This window comes from Vanellus vanellus, assembly GCF_965231255.1.
Source record: "Vanellus vanellus genome assembly, chromosome: 5".
In the NCBI taxonomy this organism is placed as follows: domain Eukaryota; kingdom Metazoa; phylum Chordata; class Aves; order Charadriiformes; family Charadriidae; genus Vanellus; species Vanellus vanellus.
Window position 1 is genome coordinate 70,813,358 of NC_138910.1, and position 17,774 is coordinate 70,831,131.

Here is a 17,774-nt window from a genome sequence, read left to right on the forward strand (position 1 = left end):
AGCCCTCACAGCTCATCCTCATGGTGGAAGCTGAAACTGGCATCTGACCTGCAGAAGACTGGACCTGAAGCAACAGGGGCTCCTGTACCTGCAATCAGTTTTCACTTGGAAAAAAGTGAAGTCAAACCAGGCCATCAGCCCCTTTTCAGTTAATTCTCACCTATCCTATACATCCCAGCCCACCCTTTAAAACCACGCCCAAGGTGGGGTTATTCTTCGCTTTAAATAAGTGTTGCCACGCTGGCCTGTTAGAAACAGTTGTTCTGGACACTGACTGCAACTCACCCTGCGCTGCCATTTCAGAGGCGTTACAGTTCTCGTTTTAAACTTCCAAATTATTTTAGTGCTTCCCAAGAGACCTCCCTCTCTGCATTTCGATTCAGAACAGCAAGTGCTTTGCAACTGAGGATGACAGCGCCCCAAGCGTGGGCAAGACAAGCACGGCAGCCCACAGGCAGCAAATGTCCTGTAAAAATCCTTGTGCTTTTCATGTTCCTACCTCTCGAGGGTGGCCCCTTGTTCAAACAGGCCCATAGCCCCCCAGAGCCTGTTCCCAGCAACCCTTGATGAGGAAATTAAAGTTGGCTAATCCTGTCCACTGTGTTATTAATCAGCTTGCAATGCTGTGACACAGTGTAAACATGTTACTAGCAGGCTCTCATCTCTCTTTATCCCAACTTCTCCCCCAAATAAACAAGAAAACCCCAAATCAAACATGGCTGAAGTGCAGTTCAATGAGCTACTTTTTCACTAGGTGGAAGGAATTAATTTCTTGTATTACCAGCACACATTACACAGACAGCAGACTTATCATTTGAAGAGAACATTATGGGGGAAAAACATCAAATTTCATGGTCATTTGTGGGCTGGAAGTGATTTAAGAAACACCCAGTATAAATCATAGCTCCAAGAGACAGGTTCATTTTTCTCTGCAGTTCCACCTATTTCTGAGGTCTTTGGGGTTACAGCTGTGCCAGTTTTCCTGCATTTCCAGATGCACAATATAGGCTGCTCAAAGACACACAATAAAAAAAATGAGCAGTTCTCCAAGACAAAAAAGACTGGAAGGAAGAGAAACAAAACACAAGACACATTCAAAAAGGTTAACTTAAATCTTTTGGTTGGAGAACACAAAAGTTACCACAAACATTTGAGCTCCCATCAAGGATCAGAGCTTTAACTGCTCTATCTCAGCTATTTAATGGAACCAGATGACAGTCTGGTCGTACTGCCCTGCACCAGCCTTTTCCAGGTCTTACACTTGGTTTCCAGGCCAGATCTTCAGCAAGGGGTATAACAAGAGCAGAGAAGAGTCCTGCAGAGCTGCTTCTGTTTGCTCACTGCAACATAAAAACAAAATGGCAGAGAGGGAAAAAAACAACAAAGACATGGAAGAGCTGTATTATAAATCAGTACAAGGCAACAGACCATGCACATAGGACATCAGGGACAAGGAGACAACATGGAAAGCAGAGAACAATAGCAGACAGGACGAAACAAATAACACTCCGGATGAAATTTTAGTCTGTGACACCTTGGTAAAGAACATTAACTTCAACCATGCTAGTATTTCACCTTCTGTACTTTAAATTAATCCATATCTGCTTTCTGCTATAACGTGGCTGGCCCAAAGGCCATCCTGGAGGTTTTCAGACTTGTAGATGGTGAAAGAAAAAAAAAAAAAAAAAAAAAAAGCTAAGAAGTCTCTACCTTCCTCCCTTCAAAGACACAAAGGCAAAGGGGACGACACATCCCATACAAGCTGAGCAAAGCAGAGGCAAACTTTGGAGGTCATTACACCACTAACAAGGTGAGCCCCTGACACAGTCAGACAAGAAAGTCGTACAGAGGTTGCTGTAATAGGTAGGATACACCCGCATGTGGCTGACATGAGCCGAATCCGAGAAGTCTACAGCTTTCACAGAGACACTGAGCTGCTGCCGGGCATCAGCCATGTGCTTAACGTCGCTGGCCTTGATGATGGCATCAGCCTGGGAATAGAGGTAAAGCTCAGGCCACCGCGAGGGCGCTTTCAGCAGGGCATCGTAATGGCTCTCGTGGATGAAGCGGGTCAATGGGTACAGCAAGATCCGCAGCACAACAGCTGTAGTAGCAAAAGCAAGTAAGAGGAAATACTTGAGCAGCACATTCGTGGATACCAAGACAGTTGCCAAGGCACGAAGGCCTCCTCTCAAGTTTCTTCTGCCAGGGGCACTATCAAAAATGGTGCCTGCTACTTTGAGGTTCTTAAATGGCTTGTGAGTGTGGAGCGCCTCAATGATGTAACGGTACAGCATGACACCACCATTGCTAAAAACATGGAAAAGAACTGGTCTGTTTTCAATGCTGTAGTCAAAGAGCAGCTCCAATAGTCGCCTGGCTGGGGTCTGGAGAGATCTGATGCCAAAGGTCTCAGAGAAGAATATCATCCTCCACGGAGCTGTGTACCGGATGACAGTGCACCCCTAAGAAGAAAAGAAAGAGACCACACACACATTTAGGCCGTGATGTAAATTATGTGGAGTAGGCAAGCATCAGTACAAAGAAGGTGAAAATTTGGGACAGGTTTCCAACAGAACCCACAGGGCCAGAAGAAAGTCTTTAGCATCAGTAGCAAGGCACCGATATGAATAGGATTATGTTAATCCTAACAGCACACGGTATTATGAAAGTGTTTCTGCAGTAGCAGAGGCCTGAATTTGATGGTGTTTAAGATCCTTTCAAACCTTGTGCTAACCGGCACAGCCCCTGGGGACACTGCCACCCAGGCTTTTGAGTGTTAGTCTCCACTCAGGAAGAGAAAACCATCTCCCCGATTCACAAACCTGCAGTATCAGCCATTTTGGTAAGAAGGGCCTGCTCTGGTACACATCTAGTTCATGACATTGAAACAAATATAAGGAGGAGGACCCTCTCCCTGTCCTTGGGTAGTACTTTTTTGCAGCTGTCTCTAAGACTCACTCACAATCAACACTGACATGATTTTCATAAGCCTTTCTGAAACACTCCAGCTGTGCAAATGAAGAGCACTGGTTCAGAGATTCAGAATGCCTGTGCAATTGCCTTTACAGTTAAGGCCTTACCTTTAGGTGTAGATTGGTGGAGGCGTTTCTAAATAGAGCAGACAGAACTACATTTATAAATGCTTTAGATCTTTTCTATCACCTAAACTCAGTGACATTACACACTGACAAACACAAGGCAAAGCCAGCAAGACAGCCCTCCTGCCCAGAGCTCCCTGAACAGCGAACAAGGAAGAAGCGAATATCAAGTTCTTAAATCAAAGTCTTCTATACCGTCTTGCCATGATGGCAGCCACTTCCTCATTAAGGACCCAGGAAAACCTTCTTCTCCTTTCCCATTCCTACTATCTTTCTGACAGAAAATTATTTTCAAAAAAGCTGGCATGCTGCCATGTAACATGCTCGTGATCTGATCAGCAGCATCTCTTAGTCACAACAGTCACTTACCAATTAATTCTTCACTAGAACAAGCCAATTCATTACTCTTGCACTGGATTACACATTAACAATAGACTTGTTAATGTACAAACTTTGCCATCTACAGCTGAAAGAGATTTGAATAAATACAAGATCCTTGTATGCTGACAAAAAAAAAGTCTAATATTTCCCCACACTACAAGCTAGGATCATTCCAGTAAAACACAGTATTAGAAAGGGAAATATCATAACTTAGGGAACTAGTAATCGGACAGACCTCTCTAATTCAAACACAAGTAGTTCCTAGTGAGCAGGTATGACTACATTAGGATGTCTGTTCCACAGACAGGATAAAACAAATTTGGATTACAACACTTAGATGAATCATCTTCACAGGAAGGAAAAGCCAAAGCAACAACAGATGCTGATGTCCTCTGTCAGTCCTCAGCCTGGCCTCGCCATGCCTGTGCTATGGCCTATTAGTAAGCAGTAAATGCATAATCTTTCCCTGTATGTTTATCTGTTCGGAAAGCTAACACAGTTCACGTCATTCCTGACTACTCTCCCAACTTTAAAAGCCTTAAAATACTCCAGTGATTCACACAACCGGAGAAAGTTTCAGCAAGGAAGTATTTTTGTCTCAGCTGCACGCACAAAGATGACATCAGCAACTGTTAGATAACGCAGACGGGGCTCCAAGAGACAAGGAGCTTTCAATGACAAGAGAACTCGCCACTCACTCCAGTGACTCTTCAGACCAAGAGAGGCTTTAGAGCAATTTAACCAACGTGCAGAAAAGTGGCAGTTTTTCAGACAGCTGTATGACAATGTCATCAAAATATAAATAAGCTACTCACCTTCTGACTGTAGATTGTACTGTATTTGGCCAGGTATTTGTCCTGGCAGCCTGCCCATCCTAGAAGAATCACCACAGGCTGACCATCTGCACACCCTCTTTCTGTACTGCTCTCTGAAACAAAACACAAGATTTAAAATAATCGTCCTCCAGCCTATCACAATCAGAACTTACAGCATCTTGCCCAGTTAATAAAGTTCAAAGGTAATGGTGAAGCGGGTATTAGCTTAATTTCTCAGTCAGCTATGAATATTGCCTCATCCCCGTTCCAGTATGTTGGCGTGCTCAGTAGGACAGCAGTTTCGATCCCTGCAAATTCCCCAAACTCTCCACTGATGCAAAGCCAGCAGTGTGCAGACCGCTACGGGGGGGGCAGAGACCCCCTCCTCACGCCTCCCCGGGGGCGGGGGAGGCCTGAGAGACTGCTGCCTCCTTCCAGGGAAAAAAGGGAAACGTCCTGCCCTGCCCTCCAGGAACTACCAGACACTTGCTGCGGTGCAAGTGCCTCCACGACTTCCTCCCTCCATACCCTGAAGGGTCCCCCCCCACCTCCTCCACCCTCAGGGGTCCCCCAAGCCCGATCCCCCCTACCTCCCCCCTCAACAGTTCCCAAGTCCCTCCTGTCACTGGGGTCCCCCGGGCCCGCCCGCACTACCCCTGCACCCTCGGCCCCCCGCCCGCTCGCCCCCGCACCGCGGGCCTCCCCCGGCGCCAGCTCCACCGCCGCCTCCAGCCCGCGGACCCCCATCGCCGCACACTCCCTCCTCACTCCCCCCGGCACTTCCGCTCTCCCCACCGGAAGCTCCGCCCCCCCGCCCCTCTCTCAGCCAATGGAAAGGGAAAGCGCCCACCCCGCCTCACTCTCTATCCCATTCCCTCCCCGCCTCCCACTCCCGTAGCAACGCGCCCTTAGCACCCGGCCCGGGCTGGGCTCCCCGCCCACTGGTGGCGGAAACTGGTCCACCCATTGGGCCGTGGGGGCAAAGAAAGGCCGCGATTGGTTCGGCTGCGGTGTCAGTTATCCTGCGAGGTATCCGCCCCCTCAGGGTAGGTGAGAGGGAGTGAGGGGCTGAGGTGGGCGCTGGAGCTGGGGGGGTTGTAGGGCCTGGAGTGGGGGTCGCGGCCAGGGTGCTAGGGGATGGGGTGGGCGTGGGGGCTGAGGGGGGTTGTTGGTCCTGAGGTGGGCGTTTGGGTCGAGGGGGTGGACACAGGGGCTGAGGTGGGCACTGGGGTCAGGGAGCGTGTGAGGGACTGTAGGGCCTGGGGTGGGTTTTGGGGTGTGGGGGAGCACAGGGCCTGTGGTTGGACCGAGTCAGGCCTGGTGGGATGGTTGAGCCTAGGAGGGGAATGTTGAGGCTGCAGGGGATTAGGGGGGGATATGGGCTGTGAGGGATGTTAGGGGTCAGTGCAGGGCCCATTTGGGGGTGGGGGGAGTGCTGGGGCTAGGGTTGGGGTTGGGGTTGGGGCTGGGGTTAGAAGTGGGGCTGGGAGGCAGGACACGTAGGTGAGAGAGGTGCCAGTCGGACTGTGGGTTAATAGGGGTAGGGTAGGGTAGGAAGGTATTGGGGTACTCTGGGGAAGATGCATTGTGTGTGAGGATGTTGGGGGGGACTTGAGGTATGTCAGGAGAGGGTGAAGCCTGCTGGGAAAATAAAAGCTCTAAGTTTTGCTTGAGGCTAGGCACAACCTTAATGTTGCAAGATGCAAAGGTGACACCAAATCACTGTCACCCTATCCTTCCGTGAGTCCAAGGCTATCAGTCCCTGGCACCTCACACTCGCGCTGAAGCTGACACAGCACCAGTCTGCCTTTTGGTCTCAATCTGATGATTTAGCAGCACTCTGGATGTAAAGAACTGCTGAATTGCCAGAGCCAGTTTCTAAATCACTTGTGTTTTTCTTGGCAGGAATAAAGCCCTGCCCTGACCCAGCCTTGTTTTGATTAGGTCCAACGGACTGGGGTGGCAGCCCAGCACTGTTGGGAGCAGAGTTTGAAGCCAGCAAACAGGAGTTATGTGCTGATGCTAGCACTGACAAATGACTCGGGGAAGTCATTTAGCTTCCCTCTGTCTGTATGTTCCCATATGTAAAATGGTCATAATAAAAATATTAATGTACATTTTCAGTGTACTTTGCAATGTCAGCTTAAAGACTACTATGTCAGCAGATGCTGTTGTTATAGCAGCCAGGGACAGATACCACTGTATCCTCAGAAGCCTCATGTGATCATTGTTTCAAACTCTTCTTTTTTTTTTTACCATTGATTCATAGACAAGCCCTTTGTATAACTAAAATCCTCACATCCAGAAGCCGGTGCTGGTACTTCAGTATAGTGGGTGGTTACTGCAGCTTTATAATAAAAATAGAATAGCATTACACCACCAGCATCTTAAACATAAATATGGAAACATTAATTTAGAATCAATTTTGGGATGTTTCAGACTGTAAAGTTCTTTTAACTAGATCTCTGTTGAAGACAGAGGAGCACTTTATGGGACTGTAAATTTCATGCAAACAGTCTCTGTGAAATACAGATTCTCCCTGCACACTAGCGGTTCTCTCAATATCAATCATATGCCTTGCAAGTAATGTTTCACAAATATTCTGTAAATCACAGGAAAATGTTCGCAATAATGTGAAATATGACTTTCACTTGACTGTTTCACCAGAGGCCCCTAACAGGCCATTCTCCTGTCAGCACTAACATTTGTTATGGCTAATAACATTTTCAATCACAACTATTTTGGGAAAATGGATTTATTTTAAACCTGCTTCCGTGCAAAGGAGATCCTAAAAACGTCCTGCCAAGGACACAGACTCCTTACAGAGCACAGACCGTTAATTCCCAAATGCAATTTCATCTCATCTTAATTCTCAAACCTTGTTTCTTAGCCAGCTGTTTGAAGACTTTGTTTGTTTTCAGGCACTGAGGTACACCTTCACCTCTTGGTTATTGCTTTTAGTCTGGTTCAGATAATAGCAATAGAAAGTTACTTTTGAGCAGGTATCTTGGGGATATTCTGGAACTGATGTGGGATTTTGCTCCAGATTCTAGGAGAAAAGGCTTAAGAACTTTGTATCTACAAAGTTTTCCTATCTAGGAAATTGGTAATCTTGGCAACTTGTATTACATTGAAAGAAACTTCTTATTCTGAGACCCAAAGATTTTGTGTAATTTTAACTTAATTTCTCTTAAACCACGCTTTAAATAAAACCTAAAATGGTGCTTTTCTTATGTAGTAAGTCCAAGATCTGTATTAGACAAGGTGTGAATTCCTTTCTTATCCTCAGGCATGTTGATACAGCTTGGTGGAGGACAACGCACCTGTGTTAATGCAGCTGTCTTTGACCTTGTCCCTCTTTCTGCATCTGTGCACGTACACAGATACTGATGTTTAACCTCGAGGCTCCTTGAGACTGGTCAGTGTCTTAAAGCCAAACACATACATGCCAGTGAAATTCTCACCTAATGAATGAACAGAGAGTTTAATCTTCTGACATTTTATCCCTCTACTAAGTGTGCCTTCACTTTTGCCAGGCTGGAACAGGTGATATCATACTGAGCCAAAAGCATGCAAAAGAAATTTGGCAAAATATGGATTGCTTTATTGAACACGTCTGTGAAGGGATGGAAGGAAGTGCAGGCAAGGGATGTTTCTGGAGCTTCTGTTGTCTTGCCTATGGTTCTTAACATTTCAGGTTTTCTTAGATTGTTTAAAAACATGACATAGACAATAGATAAGAAAAAAACAGAGCAAACGTGTGTCATGCCAAAGGGTCCCAAAGCGCTCTACCAGTGCCAAGGCCAAGCAGATCTTCCTGGAGTGGATGTGGGCCCAGTCCCAGACTGTTGCTCCATCACGTGAGTGAGGCCACGCTGCACTGCTGCGCTAACAGGCATTTCCAGCCCCCTTGACCCCATCACTCCCCATAAATCCATACCTATTTGTGCTCTCATTTCACCCTATTTACTCTCTGGCAGGTGAGATATGAGACGCAGTGTTCATATCACGAGGCTAGTGAGAAACCGAGGCTGGGGGAATGGGTGACATCAAAATTACTTTATTAACAGAGCAGAAAAGAGAGATGTGGTGAAACCACCTGCCCTGGAAAATAATATCAAATCTGTCACAGATTCATCGTGCAGCTTCAGACATACCAGGAACTCTCTCTTTGCCTCGGTTTTCCTATCTGTGAAATTAGTATAAAGGAAAATGAGATTAAATTAATGGCTAGTAAGTGTTTTAATATTATTTGCCAGAGATTTTAAATGTGCTTCTGGTGGTAATTCCTTAGTACAGACTTTATTCTATCTTCAAAACGCTTTTTTAACTTCTCACTTTTCTCTAGGCAGAAGAGATCATGACTTCTGTCAAAGAGCAGGAAGCCATCAGGAAGCTCATGGTTTTCTTGCAGGAATGGGATAGTGCCCACAACATTGCTCGAAGCCACATCCTGAACAACTTCATTAAAAGCAACGATGGCAAGACAGAACCAGAGCTGGAGCTGGAGTTCTCCCAGGGAGCCAGCTTGTTTCTGGCTCGCCTAACAGCATGGCTCAGGATGACGTATCCATTTCCTTGGGCAGCTGGAGGTGGCGTATGGTAGTGGGAAGGGAAAGTTCTCAACCAAAAATTTGTTTAAAAATTAAACTTCTGTATGGAGGCATCCATATCCAGCTGTGTTCTGCAGGGGGGAGGAAGTGGCTATCTAAAGATGGAACTGAAGAGAAAGTCATGTCTGTCAGAAACATAGAATTAGTGTTTTTCCTTGTATTGGGATGAGCGTGCTGCCTCTGCACGCCTGTGAGAGGAAGGTCCGTGCTCTCTCGCAGAGGGAGTACCCAGTTCAGACATCCACACTGCCAAAAGGCAGCCTGAGGGACACCACGATGATCTGTAAATCTCTCCTTAGCCTTGTCAAACAGCTACATGTACAGCACGTGCCTCAACAAGCTGCTCAAGTCCATTGGCATCTTCCTATCTGCTGCAAGTGGGTGAGTACAGAATGTCACTGTGTGAGAGGTGTGGTGGGAAGGGCACACAAGGGTGAGGGGGTGAATAAAGATAATAACAAGTCCTTGGCAGTCTTTTGGGAGGGCTGTGTAAGCATTTCAGGCAAGGCAGGCCCCAGTGAGGCTTGTGGTAGGAATTTCAAATGCTCTCAAAAACCAAATCCACTGCACCACTGCCACCGGGTCACTGACACAATGTGGAAGGAGTGTGGTGAGAGCCTGAGTGCGGGGATGGGGCTTTCTGTGCCTGTGGTTCAGTATCTGAAATGAGCACAGGGTAAAACAGGAGCTGGTGACCTGGCCGGCATTTGTCTCTATGCTCTAGGAGGAGCCGCCCTGTGTTCGCTGCCTGGGCACCCGGTGCAGCGAGGCAGGAGGTGATGGTTCTCAGGAGCACAGTGTGCTGACAGAGGAAGATGGGCTCCAAGGCAAGTGACACTTTTGGCTTTGTTCCCCCTATCCTTGCAGGCGTAGATACCTTATTGAATTTCTGGAGATCGGAGGTGTCTTGATTCTCCTGGAAATACTAGGGCTGAACCACCTGAAAGAAGAGGACAAAAGGGAGGCTGTAAAGCTGCTGCAGCTCGTCGCAAACACTGGCAGGAAGTATAAGGAACTCATTTGTGAAAGCTACGGTAGGCGGAGTGTCCATCCGTGCTTTTTCCTAATTCCGATGAGGATGTTCTCCCTGACCTCTGGCACCCGAGGCTGCTTGCCGTGCTCCCTTCCCTCCACCTGCCGGATGGCAGATTGCCGGAGCGTTTGTCTGACTGGAAGGAGTTCAGAGTCTCAGCTATTGTTAAGTGATTGCATTTCATCCCCTCTCTCAGTTTTTAATGAGCTCACTTTCTTTACAGTCATTTCTTTTGATGCGATATTGCTGTCCTGCTGGTTGCAACTGCTCCAGTTAAACCACAAAACAGTTTCCATTCTTACCTGCAGCATTCACCTGCTGCAAACTTTCCCAGACTTCCCCTCTGGGGGTGGGAGGGTTTTTTGGCTTGTGTCTTTTGAAAGAGCATTACAACTCTTTTTTTTTTTTCTTTTTTTCTCCTGGATAGTGGAAGCCAAACCCCATTAGTTGTCCTGTTGTCTGGATTATGGTGTCAGAGGCTATGGGGTGATACTTGCCATCACAGCTTCTTCCAAGGGAGACAAAGCGGCAGGATCAGCAGTGGGATCCTTAGCAGCACTGTTGGCATCCCAGTGCCAGAGTCTGCTTGTGTTATATGCCCACAAAAGGGCCTTGGCCACCTACTCCAGCTGAGAATTTTGCCGACTGGTTTTTCAGTTGGTGTTGTGGCTCCGGACAAGGCCGAAGAACTTTTTTCCTGGCTTCTGTTATCTGAGCTGCACTGGATGTGGTGCTGGGTTCTCTTGGGGTGTCAGTGAAACACCTGAAGTGGGTGACCCAGACTCAGGACTTAAGCGTCCCTTTCTCTGCACAGGGGTGCGATCCCTCGCCGAGTTCTTGGCCACTTCCAACTCAGCAGAGGCTCAAGAAGACATACAGGTTCTGCTGGACTCCTTGGGCCACGGCAATCCCAAGTACCAGAACCAAGTCTACAAAGGCCTCATTGCTGTGCTGCCGTGTGCCTCCCCCCAAGCCCAGCAGCTGGCTCTGCAGACGCTCCTGGTCCTGCAGGTGGGCAGTGGGTCTGGCTGGGGGTGAGGGGCAGCGTCAGCTCCTTCCTATGTCTGTCCTGGGCCAGTCCCTTTGGTGTCGGGGGCTGCACAGGGCAGCCCCTGTGCCTGGAAGAGGACAGCCTGGAGTACTGTCAAGACCGTCCTTGTCACTCTGCCTGTTTTCCCCCAGGATGTGGTGGGAGAGGCGCCCTCCATCCTTGTGGAGCCCGTGCTGGGCGTGCTGTGCTCCGTGCACCTGGAGGTCCAGTATGAAGGTAGGACCGGTTCAGCCACCCAGGGCGGTGGCCGAGGGGGCCTGTGGGACCCGTGGCTGGGGACTGCCATCTCCAGGCATGGGCAAATGTGGCAGGGACGGAGGGCAGAGGAGGAGCGGCCTCGGCCTGTGCGGCTCCGGGGCCCCCGGATCCGCGGCGGGGACGGACGGGCACAGCATCCCCCGCAGCTCCCCGCTCCCTCCGGGCTGCAGTTGGGCGCGGCGCTGCGGACCGCGGGCGCCTCGTTAGCACGGGGCTCATTAGCATTCATTTTAGTTACATACCCAGGGTGCCTCGCGGAGCGGCGGCGCGGACCCGGTAGCGCTCTTCGCCGTCGCCACTGCCGCGAGGCCGCTCGGGTCCGAGCGGAGGTCTGGCCCGGTTGCACCGCCGGGGCGGCGGGGGGCGGGCGAAGACGCGGCGGGGGTCGCCGTGTGCTGCAGAGCGACAGCCGGGGGTGGGGATGTTTGCGGGCCGAAAGCGAAGTATACTCTGGTTTCTCTTCAGATCGTATAAATCTTTCGCCTTTTACTAAAGATTTCCGTGGAGAGGAACAGGCACGAGTGTCGATAAATTTTTTGAGGCTCCATTTCGGTGGAGCTATCACATTACTGGTTAAAAATAGAGTAATTTCAGAATACCATTGCGGGTTGTGCGGAGACGGAAGGGCTGCTTCCGGCTCGGGGTGCCGCCGCGGGGCCGCTCCCGGGTCCGATCTACTGTCTGGTCGCTGTCCGCGGGGTTGATGCGACCCACCCTGGGCGCCGCGACCTCTTCGCCCGCTCCCGCTTCGCCGTCCCGGCCTCTCGCTTCGGCCCCGGCGCCGGGGCGGGGCGGGGCGGGCCTCCTCATTAGCATATCCCTCATCAGCATGTCTCTGATTAGCATACCCAGGGTGCAGTGCGAGGCAGCGCCGTGCCGGTCCCGCTGGCCATCGCCATCCCGAGCCAGCGTGATAGGTGGGCTCGAGTCGAGCCGAGGATGTCGGTAGCCACGGCGGGCCGGTGTCGGGCCGGGGGGAGGCGGCGGGTGAGACGAAGGGGCGGTCGCCGTGTCCTATGGGGCGGCAGCCGGGGGTGGGTAGGTGTCCGGGGAGAGATTAACGTATACTCTGGTTTCTCTTCAGATCGTATAAATCTTTCGCCTTTTACTAAAGATTTCCGTGGAGAGGAACAGGCACGAGTGTCGATGAATTTTTTGAGGCTCTACTTCGGTAGAGCTAACCTCATTTTGGTCAAAAATAGAGTTGCTATAAATATTTAGGATGACTAAAACTAGTAAACTGAGATAATAGAATTCCCGCCGAGAGCAGCGTTGACCGTTGCCATCGTGATTCAGGCTGGATGAGTCGCGATCGGCTGAGGAATAGGTACCGCCGGCGGCAGCGCTGAACCCCGCCCTTCCGGCCCTGCCCCGCCTCATTAGCATATGTCTCATTAGCTATTCGGCTGGTTTGCATACCCAGAGTGCACCACGGCCGCGCCGTCTTGCCCCGGCCCCAGCGATGTCCACTACTGCGGCCGGTCCGGCTGTTCGGGTCCGCGGGGTCCTACGCCCGTGGCGGGGCCGGGCCGGGGGCCGCGGCGCTGGGGGTGGGCGGCGGTGGGGAGGTGGTCGGTCGCCCTGACTTGTGGGGCGTGGGGCAGGCGGGCGGTGTGCCGCGGGAGGAGGCCATCGCATACTCTGGTTTCTCTTCAGATCGTATAAATCTTTCGCCTTTTACTAAAGATTTCCGTGGAGAGGAACAGGCACGAGTGTCGAAAAATTTTTTGAGGCTCTACTTCGGTAGAGCTATCCCATAAGTAGTGAAAAATAGAGGAAAGTTTGTGGTGGCCGTTGAAACCGTTGGTTCTGCAACGGCCGGCGCGCGGGGTGGGTGATCGCTCCTCCCGCGCGCTGGGCCGCCACTGTGGTAGGCCAGCGCGGATCTCTGCTTCTCTCCACACGCGTCCCAACGCCGAGTGCCGGTGCTGACCGCGGCTCCCTCCCTCTCCTACAGCCATCCAGCTGCTGAAGGCCCTCATGGCCCGCGGAGTCCGGCCGGCCCTGCTGAAGGGCCTGGTTGCCTTACTGACACCCCCAAGGGAGAACGCCATTACCTTCCGACGCCAGACCGCCCGAGGTAAAGAAGCTAAGCGTGACTTCCAAGTGCACAGCGGGCCACGGCCTGCCAGGGCCACCGAGGGGAGGAGGGGGATGTCCTCCCAAGCTCCTTCCCCTCCTTCTGCAGGGCAGGAGGTGCAGGGGGCTGTCACTTGAGGCGAGGGGCACGGCAGCAAGGGCTGCCCGGGTCGAGGCAGCACTCGCCTGCAGCAGTAATGGGAGCGTGCAGGCCTCCAGAGACCCGCTGAGGGTTGCTGACTGCTGCGCGAGGACACCATCCAGCCCCGGGTGTTTCATCCAGGGTGTTTCATCCCCTGGCTCAGCAGAGCCTGGGCTCTATGAGCCGTAGCTGTGCTGCCGTGGGCATTGCGTGCACAGATCCTTGCAGGGTATTTCATATGGTACATAGCCACAGGGATTCCCTGAAAGACGGTACTGTGTAACTCCACCTCCCCTCCCTTCTAACGTCTTAGAAATGTTTCAAAGTGGCATTCTGACCTTCCTAATGTTCCTCATGCAGACCCAACCACACTTGGCCTGAGGGAGCCCATGCTGGCCTATATTCAGCAGGCAGCTGCTGCAAAAGCCGTTGGGTAAGAAACTCTGGAGCAAAACCTACATAAGCATAAAAGGGACCTTAGAGAAGTGGCTTCCTTTGTGTAGGAAAGGACTGGGAGGGATTCCTCCCAGGGAGCACTCACCCCTTCACCTGTGGCACTGCTCTCTGGCACAGTACCCCAGACTCCTGTATGAGGCAGGGCATGCTCAGGAATAGGGCAGAGCCACTGCCTGCCAGTAGCAATGCTCAGACCCTCCTTGCTTTTGGTAGTGGAGCTGGCTTGAAGTTTTATTTATGCGGATGTGGAATCCCATCTGCTCTGTCCCTGTGTGCTGTCAGTGTCCCCGTTATAGCTGGGCCTGGAAGCAATGTGTGTCCCACCACAGCTACAGGACTTAAGGGTGCTGTATTGATCAAGGCCACTCTGTTCTCCACATAGCTGGGAGCCACAGCAAGCAGTGAAACACCTTTGTTTAACACCAACCATCCAACGGAAGAGTCTAGTGCTTATGATTTACTGCAGAATCCTTAAGGAAATTCAGCTGCTTGTGCTAAAATTTGTTCATTAAGTATGAATTTCCTGCAATGTCCACAAGATAGTGCTGTCAGAACACTTTTCCTGCAAAAACAAATGGCAGAAAGCCCTTGGTAGGTAGGGAGACATACTGGAGTGTTTTCCAGGGACATGTGCCCAGAAGTAATGGTTGTGGTGTTTGAGTCCTGGTTTCTTCATGGTCTCAAGAAACTTGCTAGACTTCAATACACCCCAGGAAGCTCCTGCCAGTCATTAACCAATTCATTCCCAGCAAGCCCACATTTTAAATGATTGCTAATCTGTGCACAAGCAAACATTTATTGTTTAATTTGAGACTCTCCTGTCTGTTGGTGTTGCTAAGGCAGGGTAGGAACACATTCTTTTCCATTTGGATCGCACCAAGAGGTCTAGACTCAATTTGTTGTGTGCTTCTTTCCCCACAGGGGGTAGGGGCTGATGACATGTCTCATTGCAGTGTATTAGCCAAGGAGTCAGCAGAAGTGGCTGAAGAGTTGATCCAGATGAAAGTGATACATGGCCTGATGGTTGCTGTGGGGAACCTGGATCATGTGGCCAGCCAGAGACATGCCAGCGTCTCTCTGGAGGTGAGTGTGGTGGTACATGGCAGAGAACATTGTAGCATGTGGTCTGCTCCCAGAGCACCTGAGCAGAAAGGCTCTCTGTGTTGTGGTTTTTGGGTTTTGTTTGTTTGTTTGTTTGTTTGTTTTCTAAGCATAGCAGACACAGGGTTATCCACAAAGGCAGGAGTGATACTTCCTTCAAGAAAGAGCTGTATTTCCCCTTTTGTCTGCCTCCCTCCTGCCACCCACCACAAACAGGGTGCTGGGAAGCCAATATTGGGCCCTCACACATCTGTTCTACCCCCATGCTTGCTCTGGATAGCAAGTACAGACAGAGCTAAGGGTCTAACCAAGACAATTTGCCTGGAGCAAGACACTAGCACAGAATTATAAGCAGGCTGGGGCTTGGTAAAGACTTTTGGACTGCCTCAGCACAGCTCTGCCTGTGTAACAGCCACAGGGAAGGACCATGCTGGCAGTAGATGGGAACGCCTGAATGAGTGATGGCTGAGAACCAGGCTGCTCAGGGAGAAAAAGGTTTACAAACCTACCTAGTAATGCAGAGGGTCAGTGCACCCTTCCTCTGAGCAGGATGAACTCCCTGGCAACTACTGCACTACAATCATCACACAGAAACACCCCCTTCCTCTTGTCAGTGAAGGTGGGCACTGGGGGAGGGCAGGGGGGAAGAAAGTGAGTCTTGAGCAGGGACCCATAAGTTCCTCTTGGTGTGTTTATGAAGTGCCATCAGTAGCACCAACACTAAAGGAGGTAGGTCATGGACTTGCTGCCACACAACACAGGGTATCTGGAGCCATATCATTCATGCAGCTCCACCCTCTGTACGCTCGCTCACATCCCTTCTCCCTACATACCAACTCTCTGTTCTGTTGCAGTATTTTGTCCACACATTTCCCTTTGTGGAGGAGTGCGTAAAGGCGGCACTAGGACACACACTGTTCCAGCACTTTATGGTAAACATGCCTCCCTTATGGGGTTTATTAGCAGCCCTAGGACCTTGGTCTGTTTTGCAGGGATGTAGGGACAAGAATTCTTTTCATAAGAAATCCAGTCTTGCATGAGACCCCAGAAATAAACCAACCCACCCTTTGAGAAGCGTTCGCTTTCAGTGTCAGTATTCAGGAACATAATTGCTCTGACTCAGCCCCAGGACAGAACAAGAAGGGACCTCATGCTCCTGCTCCTTCTGTGACAGTGGGAACTTGGTGTTAGAGGTGTAAGCTGAAGGGCCAAATGAGGCATGAGGTGACTTGAGCTCCTCCAGATCAGGTCCCTACTGACTGTAGCTCCTGCAGTGGATATAGAGTAGTAAGCAAGCACTGTTCTACCTTCTCTCCCTGGACCTAACAAGGGGTAACATTTTGGTCCTTGCTCCCAGGCCCGTCCTTACTCACCCCAAGACACCACTGGGCAAGGGTGGATAATCTAAGTGTAGTACCATCTGAAGTGGAACAGGACTGCCTTGCTTTAGTCCAAACTCAGTAGAGCCCTTTTACTCTGGGTATACCGTCTGAACATGATGCAGGCAGAGCCCAGGTACAAATCAGCTTTGACAGTTCAGAGGCCTTTAGAGTGCTTGGCCCTACACTGCTCCCAGTACCTAAACTGTTGATCACAAAGTGCCCCAGCTGTGGGGGAGGATCCTGCCTGGGTTGAAGTATCCCTTTCTCTAGCTGCTTGTCACTGCTGCTTGCCCAGCTCCCATTAAGATCATAACTCTTGCTGCATTTTTCAGGATAGTCCTGAGACCTGGTACACAAAAATGGATCCAGTTCAGGCTGAAGAACTGGCCTCCAATATGGTAGACATCCCCAGAGACATGGCAAGGATGCAGTCCACAGAAGGTGGGTGCAGAGCTGGGGGCACAGACACTTAAATTACACCCTTTACTTTCAGGGGAAAAAGGCAGTTGAGGAAACAAGAGACCAGGTTGGGGGCATCTAGGGGAAGAGAGATTAACAGTAGAAGGGTCCCTTTGTAATCCAGTGTTTGTATAGCTGCATCCTGTGTTGCTGGACCCAGAGCTCACAGGACTGTTTTGTCCTTTCAGAGACAAACCCTGGAGCGAGCTGAACAAACAGGAAATGCAGGACAGCCGCACATGCCTCCCATCCATCCTCCCCCACCCTGCCCCTCTGCTTGCTCTTTCCCAGGGGAAAGGTTGTGTGGGGTCAGCTGGACCCAGGTTGCACATAAGGGCCATGTCAGCACCTTGCCACACCTGAGCCAGTGACCAGCATTGCACTTCTGTCCTCAAATACAGATTTTGGTGGCCTGTTGACATATGTATTTTATGTGGCATGTTAGCCATGGGAAGTACATGTGAAAAAATGAAGTAACATCCCAGGGCTATTATCAAAGCCTATTTACACTCCAGTGGTACTAGGGAGTCTCACAGGGCCCTTCCTATGTACCTGATGTCATAAGAGCCGAGCCACTCAACTACATGCTGAGCTTTGCTCAGGTGCAGGATAGGTACCCTCTAAACCAGGTTCCCCCTCGCTAGGCAAGTACTACTCAGCGCAATCTCAAAATTTGAGTGATTTTTATGTAAACATTACAAGTGTAAAGACTTTAAAAAGAAGCCTCATCCAAGAAATCAGCCTCTCTCTACAACACCAGCCAGTCTTTAGGGGCTGTTAGACTTTACCAAAAATTAGCAAGAAATATATTTTATAAGATAAGACAATTAATTCCAGGAACATTTATTTATCAAACTTCTTAAAATACTGATTTTTTACAATTACATATAGCCAGACTTGCAA

At 50.2% G+C, this 17,774-nt stretch overlaps 3 protein-coding genes across 4 annotated transcripts in view; 2 read left to right on the plus strand and 1 right to left on the minus strand.

Annotated features, from left to right (window-relative positions):
- RPS8 (ribosomal protein S8) overlaps positions 1-17,774 on the plus strand; it is a 530,873-nt gene that overhangs the window by 487,512 nt on the left and 25,587 nt on the right. The window lies entirely within an intron of this gene.
- Positions 767-5,059, minus strand: TMEM53 (transmembrane protein 53). Its single transcript, XM_082483329.1, has 3 exons — positions 4,990-5,059; positions 4,298-4,410; positions 767-2,465 (listed from the first exon to the last, which is right to left on the minus strand). Exons 1-3 carry the CDS (start codon positions 5,042-5,044, stop codon positions 1,803-1,805), a joined length of 831 nt encoding a protein of 276 aa, XP_082339455.1. The 5' UTR covers positions 5,045-5,059; the 3' UTR covers positions 767-1,802.
- On the plus strand, positions 5,988-17,240 carry ARMH1 (armadillo like helical domain containing 1; the record flags this gene model as incomplete). The annotated part of the gene is made up of 12 exons (XM_082483589.1): positions 5,988-6,005; positions 8,646-8,863; positions 9,223-9,291; positions 9,778-9,944; positions 10,758-10,954; positions 11,126-11,210; positions 13,210-13,332; positions 13,834-13,906; positions 14,883-15,012; positions 15,885-15,962; positions 16,745-16,853; positions 17,060-17,240. 12 exons carry the CDS (start codon positions 5,988-5,990, stop codon positions 17,080-17,082), a joined length of 1,290 nt encoding a protein of 429 aa, XP_082339715.1. The 3' UTR covers positions 17,083-17,240.

What these genes read in the sequence shown, in the direction of transcription:
- TMEM53 (XM_082483329.1), bottom strand. Translation starts at nt 5,044, where the DNA reads ATGGGGGTCCGCGGGCTGGAGGCGGCGGTGGAGCTGGCGCCGGGGGAG. An exon ending in GGCGCCGGGGGAGGCCCGCG is followed by an intron (nt 4,411 to 4,989) that starts GTGCGGGGGCGA and finishes GTTTTGTTTCAG; the next exon opens with AGAGCAGTACAGAAAGAGGG. An exon ending in GTACAATCTACAGTCAGAAG is followed by an intron (nt 2,466 to 4,297) that starts GTGAGTAGCTTA and finishes TTTTCTTCTTAG; the next exon opens with GGGTGCACTGTCATCCGGTA.